General features: G+C 35.4%; 1 protein-coding gene across 3 annotated transcripts in view; it reads left to right on the top strand.

The window, feature by feature from the left end:
* Positions 1 to 23,806, top strand: part of WDPCP (WD repeat containing planar cell polarity effector) — a 377,252-nt gene that overhangs the window by 71,783 nt on the left and 281,663 nt on the right. The window contains exons 1-6 of one of the 3 annotated variants that reach the window (XM_060604709.3): positions 3,806 to 3,867; positions 16,739 to 16,823; positions 20,349 to 20,396; positions 21,243 to 21,293; positions 22,821 to 22,891; positions 23,195 to 23,254. In XM_060604709.3, coding sequence (XP_060460692.1) covers positions 16,763 to 16,823; positions 20,349 to 20,396; positions 21,243 to 21,293; positions 22,821 to 22,891; positions 23,195 to 23,254 — 291 coding nt within the window. In that variant the 5' untranslated portion in view covers positions 3,806 to 3,867; positions 16,739 to 16,762. Of the gene's footprint in view, positions 1 to 3,805; positions 3,868 to 16,738; positions 16,824 to 20,348; positions 20,397 to 21,242; positions 21,294 to 22,818; positions 22,892 to 23,194; positions 23,255 to 23,806 lie in introns of those variants that run through there. The other 2 variants (XM_060604729.3, XM_078444546.1) reach the window with 2 other exon arrangements.

Here is a 23,806-nt window from a genome sequence, read left to right on the forward strand (position 1 = left end):
CACTGAAGTGATAGTTTGGCTACATATAGAATTATAGGTAGGAAATAATTTTCCTTGAGAAATTGGAAGCAGTACTTCCTTGACTTCTAACTTCCATTGCTGGTGTTGAGAAGTCTGATTGATGCCTTGATCCTTTTTAAGTGACCTGTTTTTGTCATGGTTTATTTTTTTCTTCTCTGGAAACCTAAGATTTTTATCTCCAGTGTTTTGATTTTGCAATGATATGCCTAGGGGGTGACTCTTTTGTAAACCATTGTGTTGGGTACTTGACAATTTCTTTCAACCTAGAAACTCATGTATTTCAGTTCTGGGAAATTTTCTTGTATTTTTTCTTTGATAATTTCTTCCCTTCCTTCCATTGTCTCTATTTTCTTCCTTAGTCATATGTGTGATTTAGGATTAATCTGACTGATTCTCCAAATTTCTCTCTCTCTCTCTCTCTCTCTCTCTCTCTCTCTCTCTCTCTCTCTGTGTGTGTGTGTGTGTGTGTGTGTGTGTGTGTGTGTTTTTGTGTAAGTATGCATTTCTTTTTACTTTCAGGGAGATTTCCTCAACATTCATTTGAGTTATTTATTTTGGCTGTCTTATTTTTATTTCCTCCCTTTCCTCCCTCTTTTCAGAGTAGCTCTCTTATTTTTCAGTAATGTTTTGTTTCTTAAGTAGTTGCTCTGAAACCACCTCTAAAGAGTCATTTTACAGTTTTCTTCTATGATAGGGAGGGATAGTCCAGCTGTGCTGGCAGAGAATAGCACCTAGAAGTCTAAGTATTCTTTACATAGAATTTCAAACAGTTCCCTTGTTTTCAATCCTAAGCATTCCTTCAAAAGTACTTGATGCTTCTAGTTTCTGAGCCTTTTTAGAGTTCTAGTGCATGAACTCTTTGGCTCTTAGCCATCCACCCTACATGTATTCTTGGCTTTACACTTTTTTGAGTCTATTGTCAGTTACCTCTTATCCATCAGCTTTTTACTCTCCAAAATTTTGTTGATAACTATTTTGTTGCCCTATTTCTCATTCTTCTTGCCTTGTGAGTTTTCTTTCTGTTGTTTACTGTCATTTTATATGTGCTCAACCCCCTATCTTTATTGGGATGGTCCTCTATGTAGGATTTTTGTGTATGTTGCCAACTTTGAGCTGGTTGTGCTACCAAAAAAAAAATCAATCAAGCATTGATATAGGCAATGTTTCCTTCATTCTAATTTACGATTGATTATAAAGTGATATTGATTTAATGTTGAATTCTGATTAAAAAAAAGCAACCCTGTGTTAAATGTATACATTGATTATCAGATACATAAAGTTTCAATGTGAAGCATACAGTAGCTTTATGTGACCCAGTCCTATGCTAGGTATTCATTTTCTCTAAAGAGGCCTCTGGTTCTGAAAATAGATTTATAATTTCAATTTTTGTGGCTGAGATTGTGTTAGACGTTAGAATTGATAACTCTTTTCTCTGTACTTTCTTCCTTGGATATGATTCTACTTTATTTTCCATACTCTGATGTAATTGTATTCATTGTTTTTCTCTTCCCATCCCCCCATCCTCCACTAAGTTACCACCTCCTCACATGTAAGTTCTTGGGTTTTTTCCCACCTTTATATCTTGAATGCCTAGCACAATGTCTGGCCCAATTTGGGACATGGTAGATGCTTTGCAAATGTAGATTGGCCCAAACTAAAATAATTAGAAGATGAAATGATACTTAGTGAAACACTAAAATAATCAGAGTATTTTTTTCTTTTCTATTGAAATCAGGGTCTGTTTTACAGATATGAATATTGAGGAAAAGGAAACTGACATTTATTGAACAATGGTCATTTGCCACATATTTTCAAATATGTTATTCTATTTACTCCTCGATAAGACAGTCCAGTCTGAAAAGCATGGGAAACATTTTTTTTTTTTAATCCATGATTTGTTTGGGCTTTAAGGTAAAACATGATTGTAATCTAGAATCTTCCTTGTTTTATTCTGATTTTTAAATATTAGTTAATAATTTTCTACTCATTAGGAAATTAACATTTTAAGCTGTGATGATGTATGCCTGTATTAAATGTATTAAGGTGAAACTGATCCCTTCTCAGGGGGAACTTGGTGGTTATTCACAGTCTTCATTTCAATAAGAAAAGGCTGTTCTTTCCTGAGTTACCTTCTTTGGTTTTCCATTCAAGTACTGAAACAAAATACCAAAAGTATTATGTAAGTAATTATGCTATGACAAGCCATTAGTAAAGGTGAAAATGACCAATCAGGGAATAAAGAGTATGAAGGAAGATCCAATCACAATATAAAAGGATTCACTGCAAAAATTCTTATGAACTGGGAGCTTTTAGGGCTTGTTTACATTTCATTAAGAACTTGTCATAGAGATTGAGGAGCTTGTGAATTTAGTGAGAACCACCACCCAATAAGGGGAGTCAAAATAGAAATAAACCTCTGATATAATGCAATAACTTAAAAAGAAGACCTTAATTCACTTAACATTCAGCTGTAAAACATTAATAATTCATGTTAGAGCTTAGTTTTGTATTATCTGTGAAGTTTGTTAAGTAAATAGTGTGAAGATTCTTTAGTGTCTAAGAAATACCAGTTTTAATCAGATGTTTTAGATACATCATTTTACTTAAAAACTGCTAATATACTAATTAAAAATAATCCTTAAATAGTTATTCACATAACTTCCTCCAAGGGTTTTCCAAGCAAAATAAATTAAATTTGGCCAGAAAATAGGTTTCATCTGTATCTTTCACCATGGATTAATTACATCAGTCTAAACTGACACCTGTCTTAGGTGCTTAAGCAGAAGCTTAACTAAAAGGCTCTATTTAGCATAGCATTTAGGCAGAGGGAGGTAGAGTAGAAAGAGCACTGCACAGATAATCTGTGGACATGAATTCTAGCCCTAACTGTTCCTATAACAAACTGACTGAACTTGTGCAAATTACTTTACCTCCTTAGGCCTATTTTCATATCTAAATTAAGAGATTTCTAGTCTATCAGAGTTGATTTGGGTTGGGGGAGGGCAGGCAAAAAGACTCCTTGGAGAAACTGCTATTCCTTGCCCAGAAAAATACTTTTATGCCCATGCACACCATATGTACACAGGCAAATACATGCACAATTTAGTACACAATTCCAGAGGGTTACTGTGAGGATTAGATGAAATAATGAATATAAAATGCATTAAGTAGGTATTTAAAAATGTTATACCCCCTATTCTTCCCCACACTGGGAGTGTTCTTCAGCTTTTAAGTTTTGATAATAGCCATAGAAAAAGGTTTTTCAAGTCTCTTTGGGGGAAAAAAGATTTTAAAGTATACAACTATCAAATTGCATGAGATATTCCACTTTTATAAGAAGCCGTTTCTTTCAACAGTTACTAGGGTTTGTTTTTTAGAGGAGGGGGTGGCAATCTGTCATCAAAGTGTTGACAAGTGAAATCTGACAAGGTTGAGGTGATAGCTGGAGGCCACTTCAAAAATTTTCACTGTCTTTTCTATTTGAAGAGAAAGGATCTCTATCTTTTTTTCCATTCTTGCTCACTTTGCAACAGTCTTTGATTTATATGCTTTTTAAAACAGTAAATCTAAATTGACAAATTATTTCACCAGTTAGCATTGGTTTAGATAAGAGCATTTCAGTGTTCTCTTGTCTTTAACTCAGCTCTTTAGGAATTATTCCTGAAATTCAGTTTACTCTGTCTTCAAAGTCCCATTTCTTTCTATCCATGTATAGCATATGCAATTGTAATCTAGAATTAATTATCATGATTGTATTGCCAACATTTCTGTTTCTTTGTCTTTTTATTGTTGTGACTGAAATACATCCTAACAAGAATTAAGTCCATATTTTTGTAGATAAGAAAGGTGGGTACATATATAAGAGGAGATGGGAGGCAAAGATTATTTTATTGTTGTTATTATTATTTGCTTATGCAAGCCCCCCCCCAAATTCCTGATGTAAGCCATTGCAATTATTTTGCAAGGTCACTGAAAAAATGCACTTCAACTGGATACAAGTCTCTTTGGAATAATGGAAATTGTGTGCAGCAAAATATTGAAAATGAACATCAGCAAACAAGATGTTTGTATTAACAGGAACTAGAAAATGGCTATGCAAAGGTCAACACTGATCTTTAAATATTAGTGAAATTTAATTTGTTGCATGTAATGAGTAGAAAGAAGAGGAAACAGACCACAATAAAGAAGCCATTGATAAATTGTCTAAATGTCAAAACTGCTTACAGTGTGAAAAATGTTAAACTGACAAAATCTATTTAAATGAATTAAACAATTTAAACAATGCCCAAGGGGAATATTTTCCAAATTTAAGTATAACAGGAGATTTATAAAGATTTTTGCCACAGTTTATTTTGGGAACTTGAAGGGACTCCCACTTTTCTTTCTAGGCAAAGAATCTCCTCTAACCTCTTTTTTTTTTTTTTTTTTTCAACGTTTTTTATTTATTTTTTTTGGGACAGAGAGAGACAGAGCATGAACGGGGGAGGGGCAGAGAGAGAGGGAGACACAGAATCGGAAACAGGCTCCAGGCTCCGAGCCATCAGCCCAGAGCCTGACGCGGGGCTCGAACTCACGGACCGTGAGATCGTGACCTGGCTGAAGTCGGACGCTTAACCGACTGCGCCACCCAGGCGCCCCTCCTCTAACCTCTTTTATTTATTAAGAGTGATGCACACTTTTCCTGGAACATAAGAATCTGTTGTCTTTTGCTTCATCTAGAAATAGCATCATCTGACCAACTGTGAGCGGCTGTGAAGAACCACTTCTTCACTAGCTGAATGGAGTTCAGAGAGCTTTCTGTTAGGTTATGCTCAATTTTCAAAAAAATGTGAATTCTGTATTCTCTTATTTTCTTCATGTATAAAGCTGATGAAAAAATTTCAAGGGCTAAATATGTCCAATGTATACAATGAAGGATTAATGTTATTAATACACAGAGAATTAGATAAAGAACTCATTGGAAAGATAGGCAAAGATAGAAACAAGTAGTTTATAGAAGAAATAAAATTATTTAAAAATCCATGAAAAGGTGTTTGATCTCTTTAATAAGTGGAAAAATGAAACTGAAAACTACAGGAATCCAATTTTCACATACCAGATTGGCAAAAATGTAAAAGTTAGATAATTCTCCATGTCATAGGGAAAAAGATAGTAATGTTATTGGTAGAAATGTCAATTGGCAGAGTCATCTTGGAGGCCAGTTTGGCATCACCTCTCAAAATGTAAGGTGTGCATATATGTTTTCATGGGATTATAAGGCAAAAAGTAGAAACAGAATGTACATTGAGGAAATGGTTAAGTAAATTACGATCACTATCCAATGAAACATCTTACATCCATCTTACATTGTATTAAAAAATAGTGAGGGATGTACTTCTGGATCTGGATGAAACATTAAGTTGTCTTCCTTCTCTGTCAGGTGTACAGTTTTTAAACTATTAGTGACCTTTCAAGTCTTCTGAAAACAGCGTGGCAGTATGTGCGTGGTCCATAGCACAGAACAAGCAGCATCTAATAACAGTTTCCATTGTAGAATGTTTTCAGATACTTGAATAAATCCAATCTTTAGTTGAGGAAAGTAACCCAAACAATGAAGTCAGTCTGTGTATGTAGATAGAGAATATCCATGCTGTGGTGTTCAGGTGAAAAAAAGAAATGGTATGTATCGTAAAATCTTGTCTTTACAAAAACACAAAGGAAGTAAGTATGGGTATGGACACACTGTAAGCATATCAAGAAAATCTGTAAGGCCACATGCCATACTGTGCAGTGGCTCCTTTCACAGTGGAGAGGGCAGCTGGGAGGGGAACATACTCATTTTAACATCAAATATTTCCATATTTGTATTTTTTAAAACACTAAGCATGCATTATTATTGTAAATTTAAAATGGATTTAAAAGTTTCTCTATTTTTTGTATACTTTTAGGTTGTATAGGTTGTTTTAGAAATAAGGACTTTTTTTCATTTTTTTAAAGTCTATTGATTTATTTAAAAAAATTTTTTTAATGTTTATTTTTAAGAGAGAGGGAGACAACGCGAGTGGGGGAGGGTCAGAGACAGAGGGAGACACAGAATCTGAAGCAGGGTCCAGGCTCTGAGCTGTCAGCACAGAGCCCAACACGGGTCTCAAACCCATGAAGCATGAGGTCATGACTTGAGCCAAAGTCAGATGCTTAACTGACTGAGCCACCCAGGCACCTCTAAAGTTTATTTATTTATTTTGAGAGAGAGAACATGAGTGGGGAAGGGATGGAGAGAGAAGAAGAGAGAGAATCTCAACCAGGCTCCACAGTGACAGCTTGGAGCCTGACCAGGGTTCGATTTCGCGAACTATGAGATCAAGACCTGAGCCGAAATCAAGAGTCTGACACTTAACTAACTGAGCTACCCAGGTGCCCCAGAGACAGTGTTTTCAATACACTGCTTTGTGCTTTTGTATTTTGCTTTTACCATATAATTTCTTGGTGTTATTTGTAAAATCTAAAATTTCATAAGTTTGAGTATTACCTTTTAGCATTTATTGAATACTTGCAATGGCTGCTCATTAGCAAATAAGTATGTCCTGAATATTTATATTTAATATTTAGGTTAAAAAAGTGTTCTAGACTTCTGAGCTCATCAAATCTTTATATCCTATGGAATAACACTTATGATACAATCTAGAAAAGATCTAGATACAGAAAAATAATTTACGGAGGGAGCTAGAACATTTATGTGATAACTGCTGTTTGAATTAAATTAAAGGATAAAATTTTCAGTATTAATAGGCAATTAGTTATGCAATACCAACTAGTAATGCTCAGTGCTTTTCATCTTCAAAGCAGTATACAACATTAATTAATCCTTACAATGTTGTTGCAAATGTAGGTCAGTATCATTATCCTTATTTTTGTAAGTAGGGAAATTGAGGCAGAGAAGTTAAATGGTTTGGGGTAAGTCTGTCATAGCTAGATTAGAAATGAGGCATTTTGGCTCGCAGCCCAGCATTCAGAGCAGTAGAACCACACCTTCCTTAGAAGACTTAATCTCTCTGCCCTTGACAAAACATTACTTCTCATTAAACTGTATTGAGGTCATTTCTACATTGAAATTCAGAAACAAGTTTGACCACTATATAGCCACTTAAAATAAAACACATATACCATTTTTTCTTCTCTTGTTTTCTTGACACATTTGTTTGTTTGTTACTTCCTTCTTTCTTCCTTTCTTAATATTTGTTTTTGAGAGAGCGACAGAGTGCGAGCAAGGGAGAGGCAGAGAGAGAGAGAGGGGGAGGCACAGAATCCAAAGCAGGCTCCAGGCTCTGAGCTGTCAGCACAGAGCCTGACATGGGGCTCAAACCCACAAACCAAGAGATCATGATCTGAGTCAAAGTTGGACGCCCAACTGACTGAGCCAGCCAGATGCCCCTCTTTTCCTTCCTTCCTTCCTTCCTTCCTTCCTTCCTTCCTTCCTTCCTTTCTTTCTTTGACACTATACTGTCTTAATTTCTTTTTCATCATCTTCTTGTTGGAGAATTACCAAAATATCTATCCTTGGCTTTATTTTTGTTTTGGGATCTTACTCAGTGATTTTTAACTTTCTATTTATATAATCCCAAGATAGTTTTTGTACAGTCCAGGCCCCTTTTCTGTATTTATAGCTATCAGTTAGACATAACCGTATCTACTTTTATACCTTGAATTCCCACTGTGTCAAAAGTTGAGCTTACCTACATTGGCAAAACATGCTTCTTTTCTAGACTAACCTGCTTCCGTGTATGTTTTAATTCAAAATCTGCCCTTGAAACTAGAATAAACCAAGTGGGAACAGGTCTGTGTAAGGGGTTCTTGTAAACTGGGCGTAACTAAGAAAACTGATGTTTGTGAGTCCTTCACAGAGTGAAGACGCTGAATCACAGTCTAAGGAAGAGGGAGAGCCTGAGTTAGAAACTGAGGGGCAAGGGAAAAGTACTCAGGAAACTGAGTAGCCAGCCAAGTCAGTGGCTGGGCAGATTGAGGTGTGTGGATTGAGTAGTTGAGGTAGTCAAGGGGAGAATGTACTGGCTCCCTTTTACCTGGCACATGATGATAGAGACATACCTGCTCAGTGGAAGCATGTTCAAGGCAAGGGCCACTCTCTGTGCAGTAACTAGATTCCTATTCATTGGGGGTTATTCCAGATTCTTCCTTCTTTCTCGCTTCTACAATTCATTAGTCCCCATAGGATATTGACTCTTTCTTCAACAGATCAGTTGAATCTGTTTTTTTTTTTTTTTCTTTTAAGCTACTTTCCAACTGCCATCATCCCAAATCAAGTTCTTGTTACTGAATATTGGTGTTATTTCTTTTTCTATGTAGCTTTTCTAACAGGTTACTTGTATCCTCTTCCTCCACTCCGTCAATATTACCACCTATACAATAAATCTTCCAACAACAATTCTGATCTGTTGATTACTTTTTCTAGAATACCTTACCAGATCAGAAACTTGTCACTATTCCTCATTAGCTACCTAGCAGATGTGAAGTCCTGATGGCGACTACCTTAGTGTGGCCCTGATTTATCTCTTCTATTTGTGCACCAAACCAATTGCTTATTATTTCTCAAGCCTTGCAACTTAAATTTTTGTATACTGTTCCCTCATTTTTATTTCTCTCCCTCTGTCAAATCTAACAATCCTCAGGGTAGCTGGGTGGCTCAGTCGGTTAAGCATCCAACTTCCCCTCAGGTCATGATCTCATGGTTCATGGGTTTGAGCCCTCTGTCGGGCTCTGCGCTGATGGTGCGGAGCCTGCTTGGAATTCATTCTCTCTCCCTCTCTCTTAGCCCCTGCCCCCCTCTCAAAATAAATAAATAAATAAACATAAAAAAAACTAACAATCCTCAATGCCCTTCTACTTCATGATCAAACTAGAGCACCTACTGAACACCCTTTGTTGCTAGATTAGCACTTACCATAAACTTCATGTTGTTTTTGTGGTTATTTTATCTGCTACATGGATACTATTTGATAGTAGAGATTCTACTTTGTAAATCTTCGTATATTGGACTCACAGTAAAATGCCATACACCTAAAGTGCTCAAAATATTGGTGACATTTAATTAATATAATTAATATCATAGGACTCTCTGAGGTACCAACGGTCTGGTGTTCCTAATGCTCTAGTCTTCTGTTGCAGTAGGTTCAATCCAAGCTAGAGGTCTCTATTTTGAGACCACTCTGCCCTTTTACACAAATGTTTTCATTGCTTAATTGTTTGGTTTAGTGTTAAATATTTCAAAATATTATTTTAAATCTTAATTTCTGGTAATGTGACATTGATCAATTATGTTCATACATATGCTTAACAGGTATTATTAATGATTCTATGTTGATGCTTGGCAAGACATTATGGGGGAATATGCTGTGTTTCATGTAGTTTGAAAATTGCCCAATGATACAGTTAACCAGTGGTTTATCTTAAATTTATGCTTTTTTAGTTGTCTTCATTTTTGTACATTTTGAATTGGTGAATAGATATTCCTCAGAAAGTCTGTTGGTAATAAATAGCAAGTATACACTCTAAGTTTATGCCCAACAAAGATTCCCTTAGGCTCTCTGAGGTATTGTGCTGATAACACATTTATTTTAAATGTCTTGTTGGCGCCAGGTATCATTTATCTTTGTTAAACTAGAACAGTGTCTTCTATTTGTTAATTCTTTCCTTTCCCATCATGTTTTACATTAGGGTTTTATTTGCCCTGAAGCTTCCTGTTCTTCCCAAACCAGTCAAAATAGCTGACTTCAGAAACCAGGAAGACAAGTATTTTGCAGATTTATTTAGTGGCAAGTAATCTGTACCTCTAAAACATAGTTTTTCTTTTTCAAAAGAAAAATTATCAAAAGTAAAGCAAGTTTCAGTGTTTTAACACAGCTGTTTTTATTTTGCACGTTACTTTCTTAAAATTTAGTCTGTATGGTAACAATTTTCTTAAGGCAAATAAATATTGATTTATTACAATGTAACCAGTTTTGAAGGGAAGGCTTTAAACTTTTTAAAAATGGAAGTAAAAAGTAAGAAGGCTCTCTAGGATCCTCTCACCATTTTGTCCTCAAAATTTGGTGTCATAGGGGTACCTTTGTGGCTCAGTTGGTTAAGTGTTTAACTCTTGATTTTGGCTCAGGTCATTATCTCATGGTTTGTGAGACTGAGCCCCACATCGGGCTCTGAACTGTCAGAGCAGTGCCTGCTTGGGATTCTCTCCCTTTTTCTCTGCTCCTCCCCTGCTCGCTTGTGTGCACTATGAATGAATGAATGAATGAATGAATGAATGAATCAATATTTGGACTGTCATAGATTCTGCCTCTACAGCAGAACAATCATCTAGATTTAGGTCAAGATTAATTTAAATCATGCTGCTTATTCTCTCATGGAGATCACAGGTTTAGGTTCAGGATGGGCTTCTGGGCATCTGGGACGGTCATCAACTACCTTACAGAATTTAGGTAGAAAACTGTAGAAATTTAAGTTATTTTAACATAAAAATTATGGGCATTTTGTTGTAGAGGTTTTTCCTTTTTCTTTTCATTTGGATTATTATTTGCTATATTTTTTACTAAATCATTTTTTTTTCACATAACCCCTTAAATGGCTACTTTTGTTCTAGCTCTAAATTGTGCATTGGATTTTACTCCGAGAAATGGACAAGGGCACTGAATAGGGACAGCATTTCTCAGCTAACTTTTTAAGGCACTCCCTATTTCTCTCCCTTTTTAATCTCTGCTCACACCCCAATCCCACAATGCAGAATCCATCATTCTTCTGAAATTCTTTTCTTACCCTCCTTTAAAACAACTATTTATGCACTAATACAGTATTTGAATAATACAAGCTCAGTCTTGACTACTTCCTCCAGGCAATTTTTCAAATAAGAAAATTACCAGCATTCCTTTTAACTGGTGACATTCTTGAGTAAGATGCAAGACGTTTAAAGGTCTGTATCTTTTAAAGAACCTGCACAGTGTAAAGATGGCAAGACATCTTGAGGGCTAAAAAGGATAATGACTTGGTCCCCTCTCACTGTGCCCATGTAGTTATTGTAGATTTTTATAAACTTGTTTTATTTACTCCATTAATTCTTTTTAGTTTTTTATGGTCTTATCAGCAGATATTTAAAGTTCAGGGGAAAAGAAGGATGAATAACCCATATTTGACTATCTTTGGCCTACCTGTTAGGGTATGACTCCTGCAAAGCCTCCTTAATTGTATGTATTTTGGGGAGTCTGCAGGGGTTGTCACATGTGCTCATAAACAAGTACAATCATTTACTAATGGGCATTGGTTATTTTCTTCTCACTTGCCTCACCCAACTATTTGTTAGGCTTACTCCATCACCTGATTATTGCCGTTTCTCCAGGTGGTATGGATTACTCCTTGGCCACCATGTCTACTTTTGCTGGGGTGGATCCCATTTTGTCTGGATCCCACACTTTTGTTGACTATGTTTATCCAAATGGCTGCCAGGCCTGCTTACTTTCTGCTGGGTGTCATCCCCTACAGCTAGCTGGGTATCATCCTCTACAGCTATTACCCTAAACCAAATGTTCCACAAAGGGGTCCTTTGTTTTTATTTATTTGTTTATTTATTTATTTATTACAATTTTTTTTTTTTTTTTGAGAGAGAGCTTGTGTGTGTATACACATGTGCATGCTTATGAGCAGGGAAGGGACTGAGGGAGAGGAAGGGGGGGGGGGGAGAGAGAGAGAATGAATGAATGAATGAATGAATCTTAAGCAGGTTCCACACCCAGTGTGGAGCCCAATGCAGGGCTAGATCTCACGACTGTGAGATCACGACCTGAGCTGAAATCAAGAGTCAGTTGCTTAACCTACTGAGTCATCCAGGTGCCCCCAAAGGGGTCCTTTATAAAGCAGAATGCCCCTCTCTTCCTTTGTCCTGTATTTTTTAGTGGGAAATAATATCAATACAAATCGATAATATTTATGTATCAGAGCATTTTGAGAACTAGGGCATCTTTCTCAGTGTTCCCACTCCATTGGGACTAGACATGAATCTTTGATACTGACCTATCTGGAAGACAAGTCCAGATCATAGGCTCAAACCCATACGATTCTCAGAACTTCTCCTTATGTCCAAATACAAAGGGTCACAGGCTTTGTTTGCACTTGACATTTGAAGCTCTCCATGGACCTCATTTTGCTTGTTCTCCCCCAAACTCTAATTTCTGAGTACTATAGGAGTTTCAAACTTAGTAAAAATATGGACAGTGGATCTATTGGTTTTCAAGTTAAAAACATTCCTGCTTCTTAGAAATGGCCAATGTGAATTACAAGGAAAAATATTCTTTTCTCTCCATTTCTGCTATTAGGGAAAAGTTTTGACAAATTCTTTATTATTGAATTGACTTAAATTGGAAAAAAAAAAAGCAGAGTTTCAAGTGCAGTCTTCTTTTGATATATAAGTAAAGGTGTGGCCTTTTTGGCTTTAGCTGTAAAACTTTATATTTAATTTGCATAATAAAACTTTTTTATGTATCTAATAACAGCTGAATTTCAGCCTTGTCTTTGTCTACATTGTCATAAATCCTAATTATTGGTGCCTGAATAGACACTAAATTGAAGAATGTGAATTTTTATTTTCTAGCGTAGTCTAAAAGTTGTGACCTTTGATACTTAATATCAGAAGAAATATGCTCCTGTTTCATCACATCCATTCTTCTCTGTTCCCAGTGAAATATTAACCCATTTGCATGTCCTAATCCAAATACTTTCTCTTGTGTAGAAACTTCTCTACAGATACATGTTTTTCTTTCATAAAACCCCTATTGTACTCTGTACTTAGGAGTACAGAGTTTTATTCATTTATTCATTTCATTCATTTCACCTTGTGAAATTACTGTCTAAGGTCAGAGATTGTATGTAACATACTCCTTGTGTTTTTTTCATATAAATTTGCATAGTGCTAGACATACAGAGTAATAGCAGTAGCAGCAGCAACAACGGCAACAATAAATTAATTGAATAAAAGTGCCCTTGAGTCCCTGAGGTAGGTACTTTATTATGGCCATTTTATATCTTGGGGAACTTAGAGAAGCTATGTCAGTTTTCCAAGTTAGGTAGTAAACTGAGAAGTTAGAATAAGAAACCAGGCAGTTAGGGTCTAGAATATACTCATTAAGCTTTTTAAATGCAAGTAAATATTTATTTAATTTATTAGCTGTTTCTTTAAACCAATATTCTAGACCTCACCCATCCAAATGAGAAGGGTGCAGTTTACATATTCTAAAACAGTACGTATTTTGGTTTTTAAAAAAGTATACCATGAAGTAATCCTGAAATGAGCCTCATAAACTAACTGAAAACAATTCCAAAGAATATGGCTTTGGAAATATTTTAAGTAATAGTAGCCTCACTAGAGTCACTCCCAAGGAGACAACGCTGCAAGATAAAGTTCAGTTGAATTGAAAAAGTTGTAATTAGCTTAATACCACTTTTTCTGTACTGCCTGCTGATAAGGAACTTCATCCTCTTTCATAGCTCTTCTACCCCATACCTACATACAGTGGCAGCCAGCTTCTGGTGACAGCTGGGCAGCTCTGGAGATTGAAGGGTCCTTTGTTCTATCTCTAACCTTTTTAAGGCACTTCAGTACACAGAAGAGAGTGAACTCAGATCAGTCCAAACATTTCTATTATTTTTATAGTCTGTTTCCTTGTTACCCTTTGCAATTGCATTTTTCTATCACTTTCTTTTTCTTTTTTTTTCTAAAGTTTATTTATTTTTGAGATAGAGAGTGCGAGCAGGGGAGGGGCAGAGAGAGAGAGAGAGAGAGAGAGAGAGAGAGAGAGAGAGAGAGAGAGAGAGAGAGAGAGAAGAGAAGAGAAGAGAAGAGAAGAGAAGAGAAGAGAAGAGAAGAGAAGAGAAGAGAAGAGAAGAGAAGAGAAGAGAAGAGAAGAGAAGAGAAGAGAAGAGAAGAGAAGAGAAGAGAAGAGAAGAGAAGAGAAGAGAAGAGAAGAGAAGAGAAGAGAAGAGAAGAGAAGAGAAGAGAAGAGAAGAGAATCCCAAGCAGGCTTCGCGCTCTCAGCTTGCGGCTCCATCTCACGAACCTCGAGATCATGACCTGAGCCGAAACCAAGAGTTGGATGCTTAACCGACTGAGCCACCCAGGCGCGTCTTCTGTCACTTTCTACCATGCATTTTAATCTACTGCCATGCCTGGGATATGCCATCCTTGTACTCAGCACTACTACCTATTCTCCCTCCCACCCTTCTAGATAGCCCAGTACTATAGAGTGCTCTGGTTTCAAGCACAGATTCTGGAGCCAGTCTGCGTCTATTCAAAGTCTGCCTCAGCTAACTGCTGGCTATGTGACTTCTCAGTCCCTCAGTTTCTTCATTATAGGAGTAATAATTGTACTACTTCAAAGGGTAGCTATGAGGCTTAAATAAGTTAATATATATATAATGTTTAGAACAATGCTTTTCATGAGGTATTTAGCGAGTATTGCCTGTTGCTATCATCATCATTTTCTTTATTATCATTTAACTGGTGAAATCCTATGCATCTTTGATGCTCTGCTGACATTTCACAACTTCTCTGTAGCTTTTTCAAAGCCCCACTGTTCCAGGCAGGCTTGGCCCTTATTTTATGCTGCCATTGTTCACTCTGCTGTTTCAATATTGGCACACTGCATCTTGTTATCTGAACATGCATCTATTCCTTGATTATTAATACATTGAGGTCAAATGTAAAGGTAAAGGAAGGATGAAAGAAGTTTCTACTATGTCTAAAATTATTTGGGGTTATCACCCTTATGAATAATATGGGAAATGTTTTTAGTCACTCCTAATGTTAAAGAAGCTGGGAGCTTTTTCCTGTGTCTACAAAAGTCATAAATATTTTTCAAGCTTTCTTTGTTATTCAGAATTTTATTGGAAAGAGCAATTCTTTTGTGATCTCTGTAAAGAAGATACCAATAGTTTATGTATTTCTAATACATAGTGAACTATCCACATAGTATAGTACTGTATGTATTTCTAAGCAAACATTTGGAAGTTAAATAAATTTCTTTCAAATACTTGTAAAATGTTGACTTTTTTTCTCATTCATATTGGTCTTCCTCCAATTAGTCCAAATTAATGGGGTTCTCCTTCATGAAAAAGTATCAGTAATAACCATCACTAGCTCTTGATATTAAAAATGGGAGAAATACTCCATGTACTCTTTTGTTATCTTGTTGTTTTTTTTTTTTTTCTAATGTAATTAGAGTAGAATACTGTATCTGGGTCTACAATGAGGTGCAGATTAACAAACTAATCTGAACATTCACTACTGTGGTTTCACACATTTACCTTTAAGTAAATATTTTTTGTAATAGTAACTATATACCATTTACTTTGCAAATTCCACTTTATTATTATTTTTTTAACATTTATTCATTTTTGAGAGACAGAGCGTGAGTGGGGGAGGGGCAGAGAATGAGACACAGAATCTGAAGCAGGCTCCAGGCTCTGAGCTGTCAGCACAGAGCCTGATGAGGGGCTCAAACTCACAGACCTCGAGATCATGACCTGAGCCTGAAGTCCGACACTTAACTGATTGAGCCAACCAGGTGCCCTACAAATTCCACTCTAATTAGCTTGTTTGTATGTGGGAGATCATAAATATTTGCTTTGTATATTAAAAATACAATACAAAATGTGTTTATATGTAATAATTACCTAACAGATGTTTCCTTTTCTTTTTTTAAATAAATATTTTATTTATTTTTAAATTCTTAAAATTTTAAAATTTTATTTAAATCCAATTTAGTTAACATATAATAATGCAATAATGATTTCAGGAGTAGAAGTTAGTGATTCATCACCTAACATACAACACCCAGTGCTCATCACAGCAAGTGCCCTCATTAATGCCCATCACCCCTTTAGCCCATCCCCCCCCCCCACACACAAAGCCCTCTAGTAACCCTGTTTATTTTCTGTATTTAAGAATCTCTTGGGGCGCCTGGGTGGCGCAGTCGGTTAAGCGTCCGACTTCAGCCAGGTCACGATCTCGCGGTCCGTGAGTTCGAGCCCCGCGTCAGGCTCTGGGCTGATGGCTCGGAGCCTGGAGCCTGTTTCCGATTCTGTGTCTCCCTCTCTCTCTGCCCCTCCCCCGTTCATGCTCTGTCTCTCTCTGTCCCAAAAATAAATAAAAAACGTTGAAAAAAATTTTTTTAAAAAAAAAGAATCTCTTATGGTTTGCCTTCCTCTCTGTTTTTATATTATTTTTGCTTCCCTTCCCCTATGTTCATCTGTTTTGTTTCTTAAATCCCACATATGAATGAAATCATATGATATTTATCTTTCTCTGACTTATTTCACTTAGCATAATACACTACTTCCCAGATGTTTCCTTTTCTTAAAAATGTTCTTAAAATGCTTAAATATGAAATAATTCTAAATATACTCAGAGCCTTAAAAATCAAACAAGGTACTGAAGATTCAAACATATATTTTCATGTTATCACATTTCTCAATGCGATGACATACTACATTTAGGAAGAGTGTATTTTTTTTTTCCTAGAGTTTATTTCTTGATGGTTAACCAAGGGTACATTAAAATATGTTTATTCTAATGGGCCATATCTCAAATATCAGTAGTGTCAGATGATTCTATTATTTTTCTAAGAGATCTTGGTTTTATTGACAATGGAAGATAATTAGCATTTCTTTTTAATTATTTTTTAAACAGGACGGAGATTTCTTCTGCCTTCAGATGTCTTTCTGCTTGACTGAACTGCACCTGTGGTCTTTGAAGAATACCTTACACATTGGGGGTAAATGATCTCTGGATTAATTTCAGTCATTTTCAAATATAAGTTACAATGTTATAAGTAAGTACTAGCAAAGATTAGAGTTTAGATTCTTCTGCTGGAGTTGCATTATTTTTTTATACTTAATGAAAAATTGGCTAATGAAAAAAATAATTCTTTTTAGTTACTCTGAATAAGTTATTTTTTCAATTTGAGTTAGATTTTCTGTTGTGAAAATTATATTGGTCTAATATTTGTTTCCGTTTAGGAGATATACATGTTCAATTTTTTTCCTGGGATTGTTCCTAATGACTGACTTATATTCATAAATATTTGTAGGCTAACTAATGGTAAAGGTATTTCTATTTGATATTAAGATAACATTTCAGGGGTGCCTAGGTGGCTCAGTTGTTTAAGCATCCAACTCTGATCTCAGCTCAGGTGTTGATCTCAAGGTCATGAGTTCAAGCCCCATGTTGGGCTCTGCACTGGGCGTGAATCCTACTTAAAAAAAAAAAAAAAAGGTAATATTTCAAACATACAGCTAAGGTGTACAATTAATTATATTCATGTTCTTTGGATTTCTTTGCTCCATACTCCCAGCACCGAGCCCAACATGGGGCCTGATGTGGGCTCGACCCACAAACCCATGAGACCATGACCTGATCCAAAATCAAGAGTCTGACACTTAACTGACTGAGCCACCCAGGTGCCCCAAAAGAGAAGATTTTTTAAAAGATATTTCCTAACAATACATACTTTATCCCATAATACTAATAAGCATTGTTAAAACACACATTACTCCTGTCTTTCATCCTTAAAATTTTTATTTATTTTTTAACTTTTGTGACCTTAACAGTTTTGAAGATTTTATGCCAATTATTTTATAGGAGGCCTCTGTATTTGGATATGTTTGAAGTTTTTTTTTTTACAAATCTGAAGTTTCAGATTATATATGTTTGATGTGAATATCACAGAAGAGGTGTTGTATTTTCAGCACATCCTAATTGGGTGGTGTACAATTTCAATTTGTGTCTTTATTGATAATGTTTATGATCATTTGAATAAGATTGTGTCTGGTAGTATTCTCCACTGCAAAGTTACTTTTCCTTTGGAGTTAATTAGTATTTCATAGGGAGATATTTTGAGATTATGTAAATGTGTTGTTTCTTATTAAACTTTAAGTATATTTATTATTTATCTTATCCCTGTGGACTCAGGTTTCCTATTCAATGGTTTTAATCCATTACTATCATTATTTATTTTGATATTTAAATTGTTTCTGATGTGGCCAGTGGGACCCCACTCAAGCTGAGTCTATGTCTTTGTGACAGGTCCCTATCAGTATTTAAGCATTTCCATTCTTTCTGGCATAACAGAAAGATTCCCTAGCGTGCTGGAATCAGTTACTTCTCTAAGTAGCTTGGTTCCTTTTAGAGGGAAGTGGTATCTAGAAGTCAACGGTGCTTTAGGTATGCTTATTGTTATTGGAGTATCATTTTTACTAGGCTCTCAGTGGGCAGAGCCTAGGGTATGTATGTATGTACATATATTTACATCTATATTCATTTTTGTATCTATCTCTATTGAAAATCAATTCTAATCTACCAGCAGAGGGTTCATTCTAATTTTCTCCCTTTCTATATTTGTATTTCTCTTCTCTGACAGTGAGAAACCTGGGACTCCCATATCTTTTTTTACTTAATCACCCTGTATGCACTCAGTCTTCTATCTTGGTGGGCATTCCTTCCCCTATGTGGATGCCCTTCTCATTTCACATTGGTTCTGACATACCATGTTGGGCTCTTCCCATATGTGGATGTCTTCCTCACCTAGACACCCACATTTGGCCATTGCCCCATGTGAATGTCCTTCTCACCCACCTGTGGTTCTGATACACTGTCAGCCTGACATTCTGCATGGACACCTTCCTCATCCAGCTTAGGCTCTGATTGGGTTTTGACAGCCTACTCTGGGTCAGATGCAGAATTCGGGGTTCTTGGGGTGCCTGGCTATCTCAGAAGAGCATGTGACCCTTGATCTCCAGGTCATGAGCTGGAGCCACATATTGGCTATAGAGACTACTTAAATAAATTTTTTTAAAAAGCTTAAAAAAAATAAAAAGAATTCAGGGGCCTTTATGGTCTTCATAGTTCTGTTCTAGAGTTATAAATATTTGGCTGCATCTAATGATGGAATATTATATGAAGACACATTGCCCATGTAAATAATGCTTATGGTTCTTAGATTTTAAAAAAGCCTACCTTTTTATTGAAAGCCTACCTTTTTATATATATTGAAAAGTATAAAGATTATAAGGGTATATTTTGAACTATCAAAAAATGAACATGCCCATAAAATCACTCAAGAAATAAAATATTATCAGTATCTTAGGAGCCCTACTTATAACCTTTCCCAGTCACCCCTTATTAAATATTTTTAGTCTAAATAATAGAAGTAAACTTCATTCTTTAAAATTATATGTCTCTGTGCGCATGGCTGGCTCAGTCAAAAGAGCAGTCTCTTGACCTCAGGGTTGTAAGTTCGAGCCCCATGTTGGGTGTAGAGATTACTAAAAAATAAAATCTTAAAAAAAATTATGTGTTCCAATTAGTGGCATGGTAAATAGAATGGAGCTTTAATAAGTACACAGGATTGAATATTTTTAACAACTCTATTTAAAAAATTGGCTATAGCTGTAATACCTCTTTTGAGTTTCATTTAGTTTGAGAAAGTTTGGAGCAGTCAGTCACTAGGGGGCAGCCTGTACTGCTTCCACTTCTTCAGAAACCGTTGCATTCTTTTGTTAGTAACTAGAATTATTTTGCATGGAGGGAAACAAACGTTAATTCAAAGGAAAAAGATTTCACTATTCACATATAGGAACAAAATGGACACAGTTATTTTGTTTTCCTGTAATTCAGTTGCAAAGACAGAGTCCTTGGTTAAATCACTCTAGGAAGCCTTGCTTTGCTTTTTAGTCCCAGGAGAACATCTGAATTTGAATGCATTTGGAAGGTTTTTTGAATCTAAACAAGCTTCAGGTAACTTACCCATGCTTTCCTCTAATTTTCTTTTTCTCCTGCAAATTTCCCCCAAGCACTGTACTAGATTCAAGCTAAACTGGAGAAAAGCAAGCAACAACTCAGAATCCAACAGGGCATTTCCATCCACTAATTTCATATGGTGTTGCTTAGTGGCAGTTCCTTTTGGTAGCACCCTGTGAAAAATATCAGAGGAAGTGTGAAAGAGAAAAGTTGGTCTTATTTGATTTCAGTTTTTTACTGCTCCTTTCCTCATGCCCTTCCAGTTTTGTGTAAATCTTCTCTAATTAGATTGATAAACCTTCCAGTTCCCACATATCCCTGGAATAGATGAACGCATATACTTTTGATCTTATTTATTTCTAGTAACATAAAAAGATGGTTTATGTCCTCCTTCCTGCCTACCCACTCCCAACCCCAATCCTGACATATATATAGCATGGTTTGGCTTCTTATTTCCCAGAACTTTTTATCACAATCTAATGTTATTTCTTCTTTTCTATAGATAGAGACATAGGGATCTACCAGTATTATGACAAGAAAGACCCAGCAGGTAAAGTATCTATTCTATACAACTAATTTTTATAAATGAAATATTTTAAACTGTAAAATACTGACCATTAAAAAAAACCCTTTTTTGAGCATTAGGTAAATTCTAAAATTAAAAAAAAGTCATTTTAGTCCTTTAGAAAAATGTTGAGGTTGATATCTGTTCTGTATAAAATAAAGCAATATTGAGAAAATGCTGTAGAAGAACATGAAAATGTTCATTTTACTGCCGATCCGACTGATAACTGGACAGTCTATTCACGTTTATTTATCAGTGTCCCAGTAGAGGGCATTGTTAATGCGTGGGTCCCACTGGTGCTGGCCTCCCGGATCCTCACCTGATATCTGAAATAGGCATTTCTGAGTGAATGATCAATTTTCTTTATCTGATTAATCCTGTTAATCCCAGAAGTTTCATGATGGGCCAAAAGGTCTCTCTAGCTAGTTACTTCCTGTTTTGGTCTCTGTTGAAGTGGTGCTGGGGTGGGCATCCTGTATGCTTAGCTTGGTGGTTAATAGGCTAGCTTCATGGTTCTGATGACAGACTGAAGCAGCTTCTATTCTGGACTCCGTTGCAGTTCTCTTCCCTATCTGATGAGATTGTGAGCTCAGGATATTGGCCCACCTGTTGTGTGATGTAAGCCTTTGCACTACAAATTTAAGAAATACCTCTATGAAATGAAAACATCCACTTTATGGCATTTTTTCACCTGCCTCTTAAAAATTTAACATAACTCATTAATCTCAACAACGTGCATAATATACATTATATATGTGCATTTCAAAATACAAAGTATTAAAATTAAAATAACTTCCATTTTTATTTTCTTCCTTCTCTCTTCTGCCACAGTATCAGTGACAGAGCATGGTGACTTAGAAGAAAAGCATAAGCTGGCAGAATGTAAGCTTACTTTATATTTTTTTGTAATTATTATAAAACTGGAGTTTTAATATCCCTGAAGATTCAGTCTTAAAAATTTTTTTAAGCTTTCTGTACAAGTAGGAAATGTTACTCCTTCCAAATTTCTTTAATTATAAATTCCCATTGTTGAGGTATATAAACATGAGAATTATATTTCTTAGGCACTTCTAATTCAGACCATTGAAATCTCTGTCTAGTTTTGAACAAGATCTATGCTTGTGTGAACATAAACTTTCTTAACCATATTTATATCATTTATTATATTTAAAGTAAGTATATTATATTTAAATTCTGATAATGTTTTATTATACATACCATGCCTAAATGATTGATACATTTTACCCATTTTAAGAAAATAAAATTTGTAAAAAAGAACGAAAATTTGTAATGATTAATATTAGCATTTTATTCTTTCTAGCCTTATCTGTTCTCAGGTATATAAATACATTATATATGTAATTTGGCTACAATGAAATATGGCTTTGATGAGTGAAATTAAATATAATTTAAGTTTTATATATAATACAGGTAGAGCTGAAAATCCTACTTGTTCCCTTGTTTTAAATGGTCAAGCTGACGTTTAATTTTTTAAATGCTGTATTAGTAGCTGCAACATCAATTTAAAACCTTGTACATATGCTCTATACATCATACATTATGTTTATAGAATGAAATTAATTTTCTGAAATAAGATACATAGTAATTCTGTAAAATTTAAATGACTACATATACTATATACACTACATATTATAGGAGGATGCATACAGAACATATGCACATATGTATAACTCTTATTTAGAATTATTATTTAGGAGAACTCAAAGATGAATTTATTTTCCTGATGAAACAGATATCATTATAATGATTTAACATGTTGTTCTTTTAAGTAAACTATTTTTAGTTTGTCTTACGCTAACATTGAGTTTCTACTAAAGAATAATTTTATCTTTTAATTAAATGCATTTAAAACAAAAAAAGGCTTATCATTATTGAATTGTGGTATAGCTTTTAAAGAGAATCATTTTAAATAAAAATGTCATAGGTGATGTTTACTTTAAAATTTGTATTCTGTGCATCATATTTTGTGTTATATTTCTTCCCTTAGTATATTCATTCACTCATAGGAATTTTTAGGTTTGAGAAGGCTACTTGAAATTTCTTTTGGATTGAACTTTTAATTATTCATGTGAAAAAGTTACTTCTCTGGCAAAGAGTTGGTCATTTACAATTAGGTACTAGATTCACAGGACAAGGAAACTTTCCCAGGGATTCTCTGAGCCACGTTGGTTGTCATCATAAAATTATGATCACCGAGATTGTTTTGTGGTAAAAATCCTGTTCCTATGACAAAGCTTTTGAAAAGACTGTTATTTGATGATGGAAATGAAGCCCACTTCCTCTCAATTAAGGAGGTGTTTTATTTTAATCCTCCCAAGGCACGCTGCTCAGCAGTGTTTCCTTTTTAAATCATGTTTAACTAACTGTAGTACATGTTTCATTTGCCAGCACGAGATTATCCATGGACACTCAAAAATAGACGCCCAGAAAAACTTCGAGACTCACTCAAGGAGTTGGAGGTATCTTTCCAAAAGTTTCAAAAATGGCAACAAACAAATCTATTTTAAAACATCTTTCAACAGCTTTAATTTTCATAAAGGATCAACTCTCCTAGTGATGATAGCTTTGCTTTTGTCTAGTGAGGAGTTCCAAAACAGTTGCATCTTTGTGTGGCATGCTGATCTTTTTTTTTGTTTTGTTTTGTTTTGTTTTGGACTTTTGCTTTTTTGGGTTTTTTTTTTTGCTTGCGAATCAGAAACACTTTAAGTGATAACAACAGTGTGTATAGCCAACTACGTTGTCTCTTTTTCTGTTTCCTTCAGGAGCTGATGCAAAACAGTCACTGTGTGCTGAGCAAATGGAAGAACAAATATGTCTGTCAGGTAAAATGGTTTGACATGATTTTGCAGTGTTTAACCAGTGGAGCTGAAAACTATGCAGTAATTGGTATTCTTGTGTTATGATAGGTAATGGACAAAACCTTTTTAAGAGGGGATATTTCATAGTTTGAATTCTAGTCATTCTAGAACTAACATTAGACAGATTGACACAGGCCACCAGGCTGCCTCATTAGTCAGTATAGTTGTACTGACACTATAAATGCTAATAAAAATCTTTTTGGATGGTATATTTTGTTTGGATTTATCTGAATGTTATATTAGATGTTTACTGGCATAGACTTAATCATATTTTTGAATGAAGATAAAACCGTAGGGCAGAAGGTTTTTTGGCCTATCACTCTAGCAGGCATTTGTAAGTACGATGCTTATGGAAGTCAACAAGTGGACTGGAGTTAGACCTAACATAACAAGACATTTGCTCTTATTTTTTGAACCCTCTAAGTTGTGTTGTTTAATATCATAGCTACCAGTTACTGTGGCTATTTAAAAATAAATTGAGGGGAGCCTGGGTGGCTCGGTCGGTTAAGCGTCCGA

The sequence above is a fragment of the Panthera onca genome, chromosome A3, assembly GCF_046562875.1.
Source record: "Panthera onca isolate mPanOnc1 chromosome A3, mPanOnc1 haplotype 2, whole genome shotgun sequence".
Lineage (NCBI taxonomy): Eukaryota > Metazoa > Chordata > Mammalia > Carnivora > Felidae > Panthera > Panthera onca.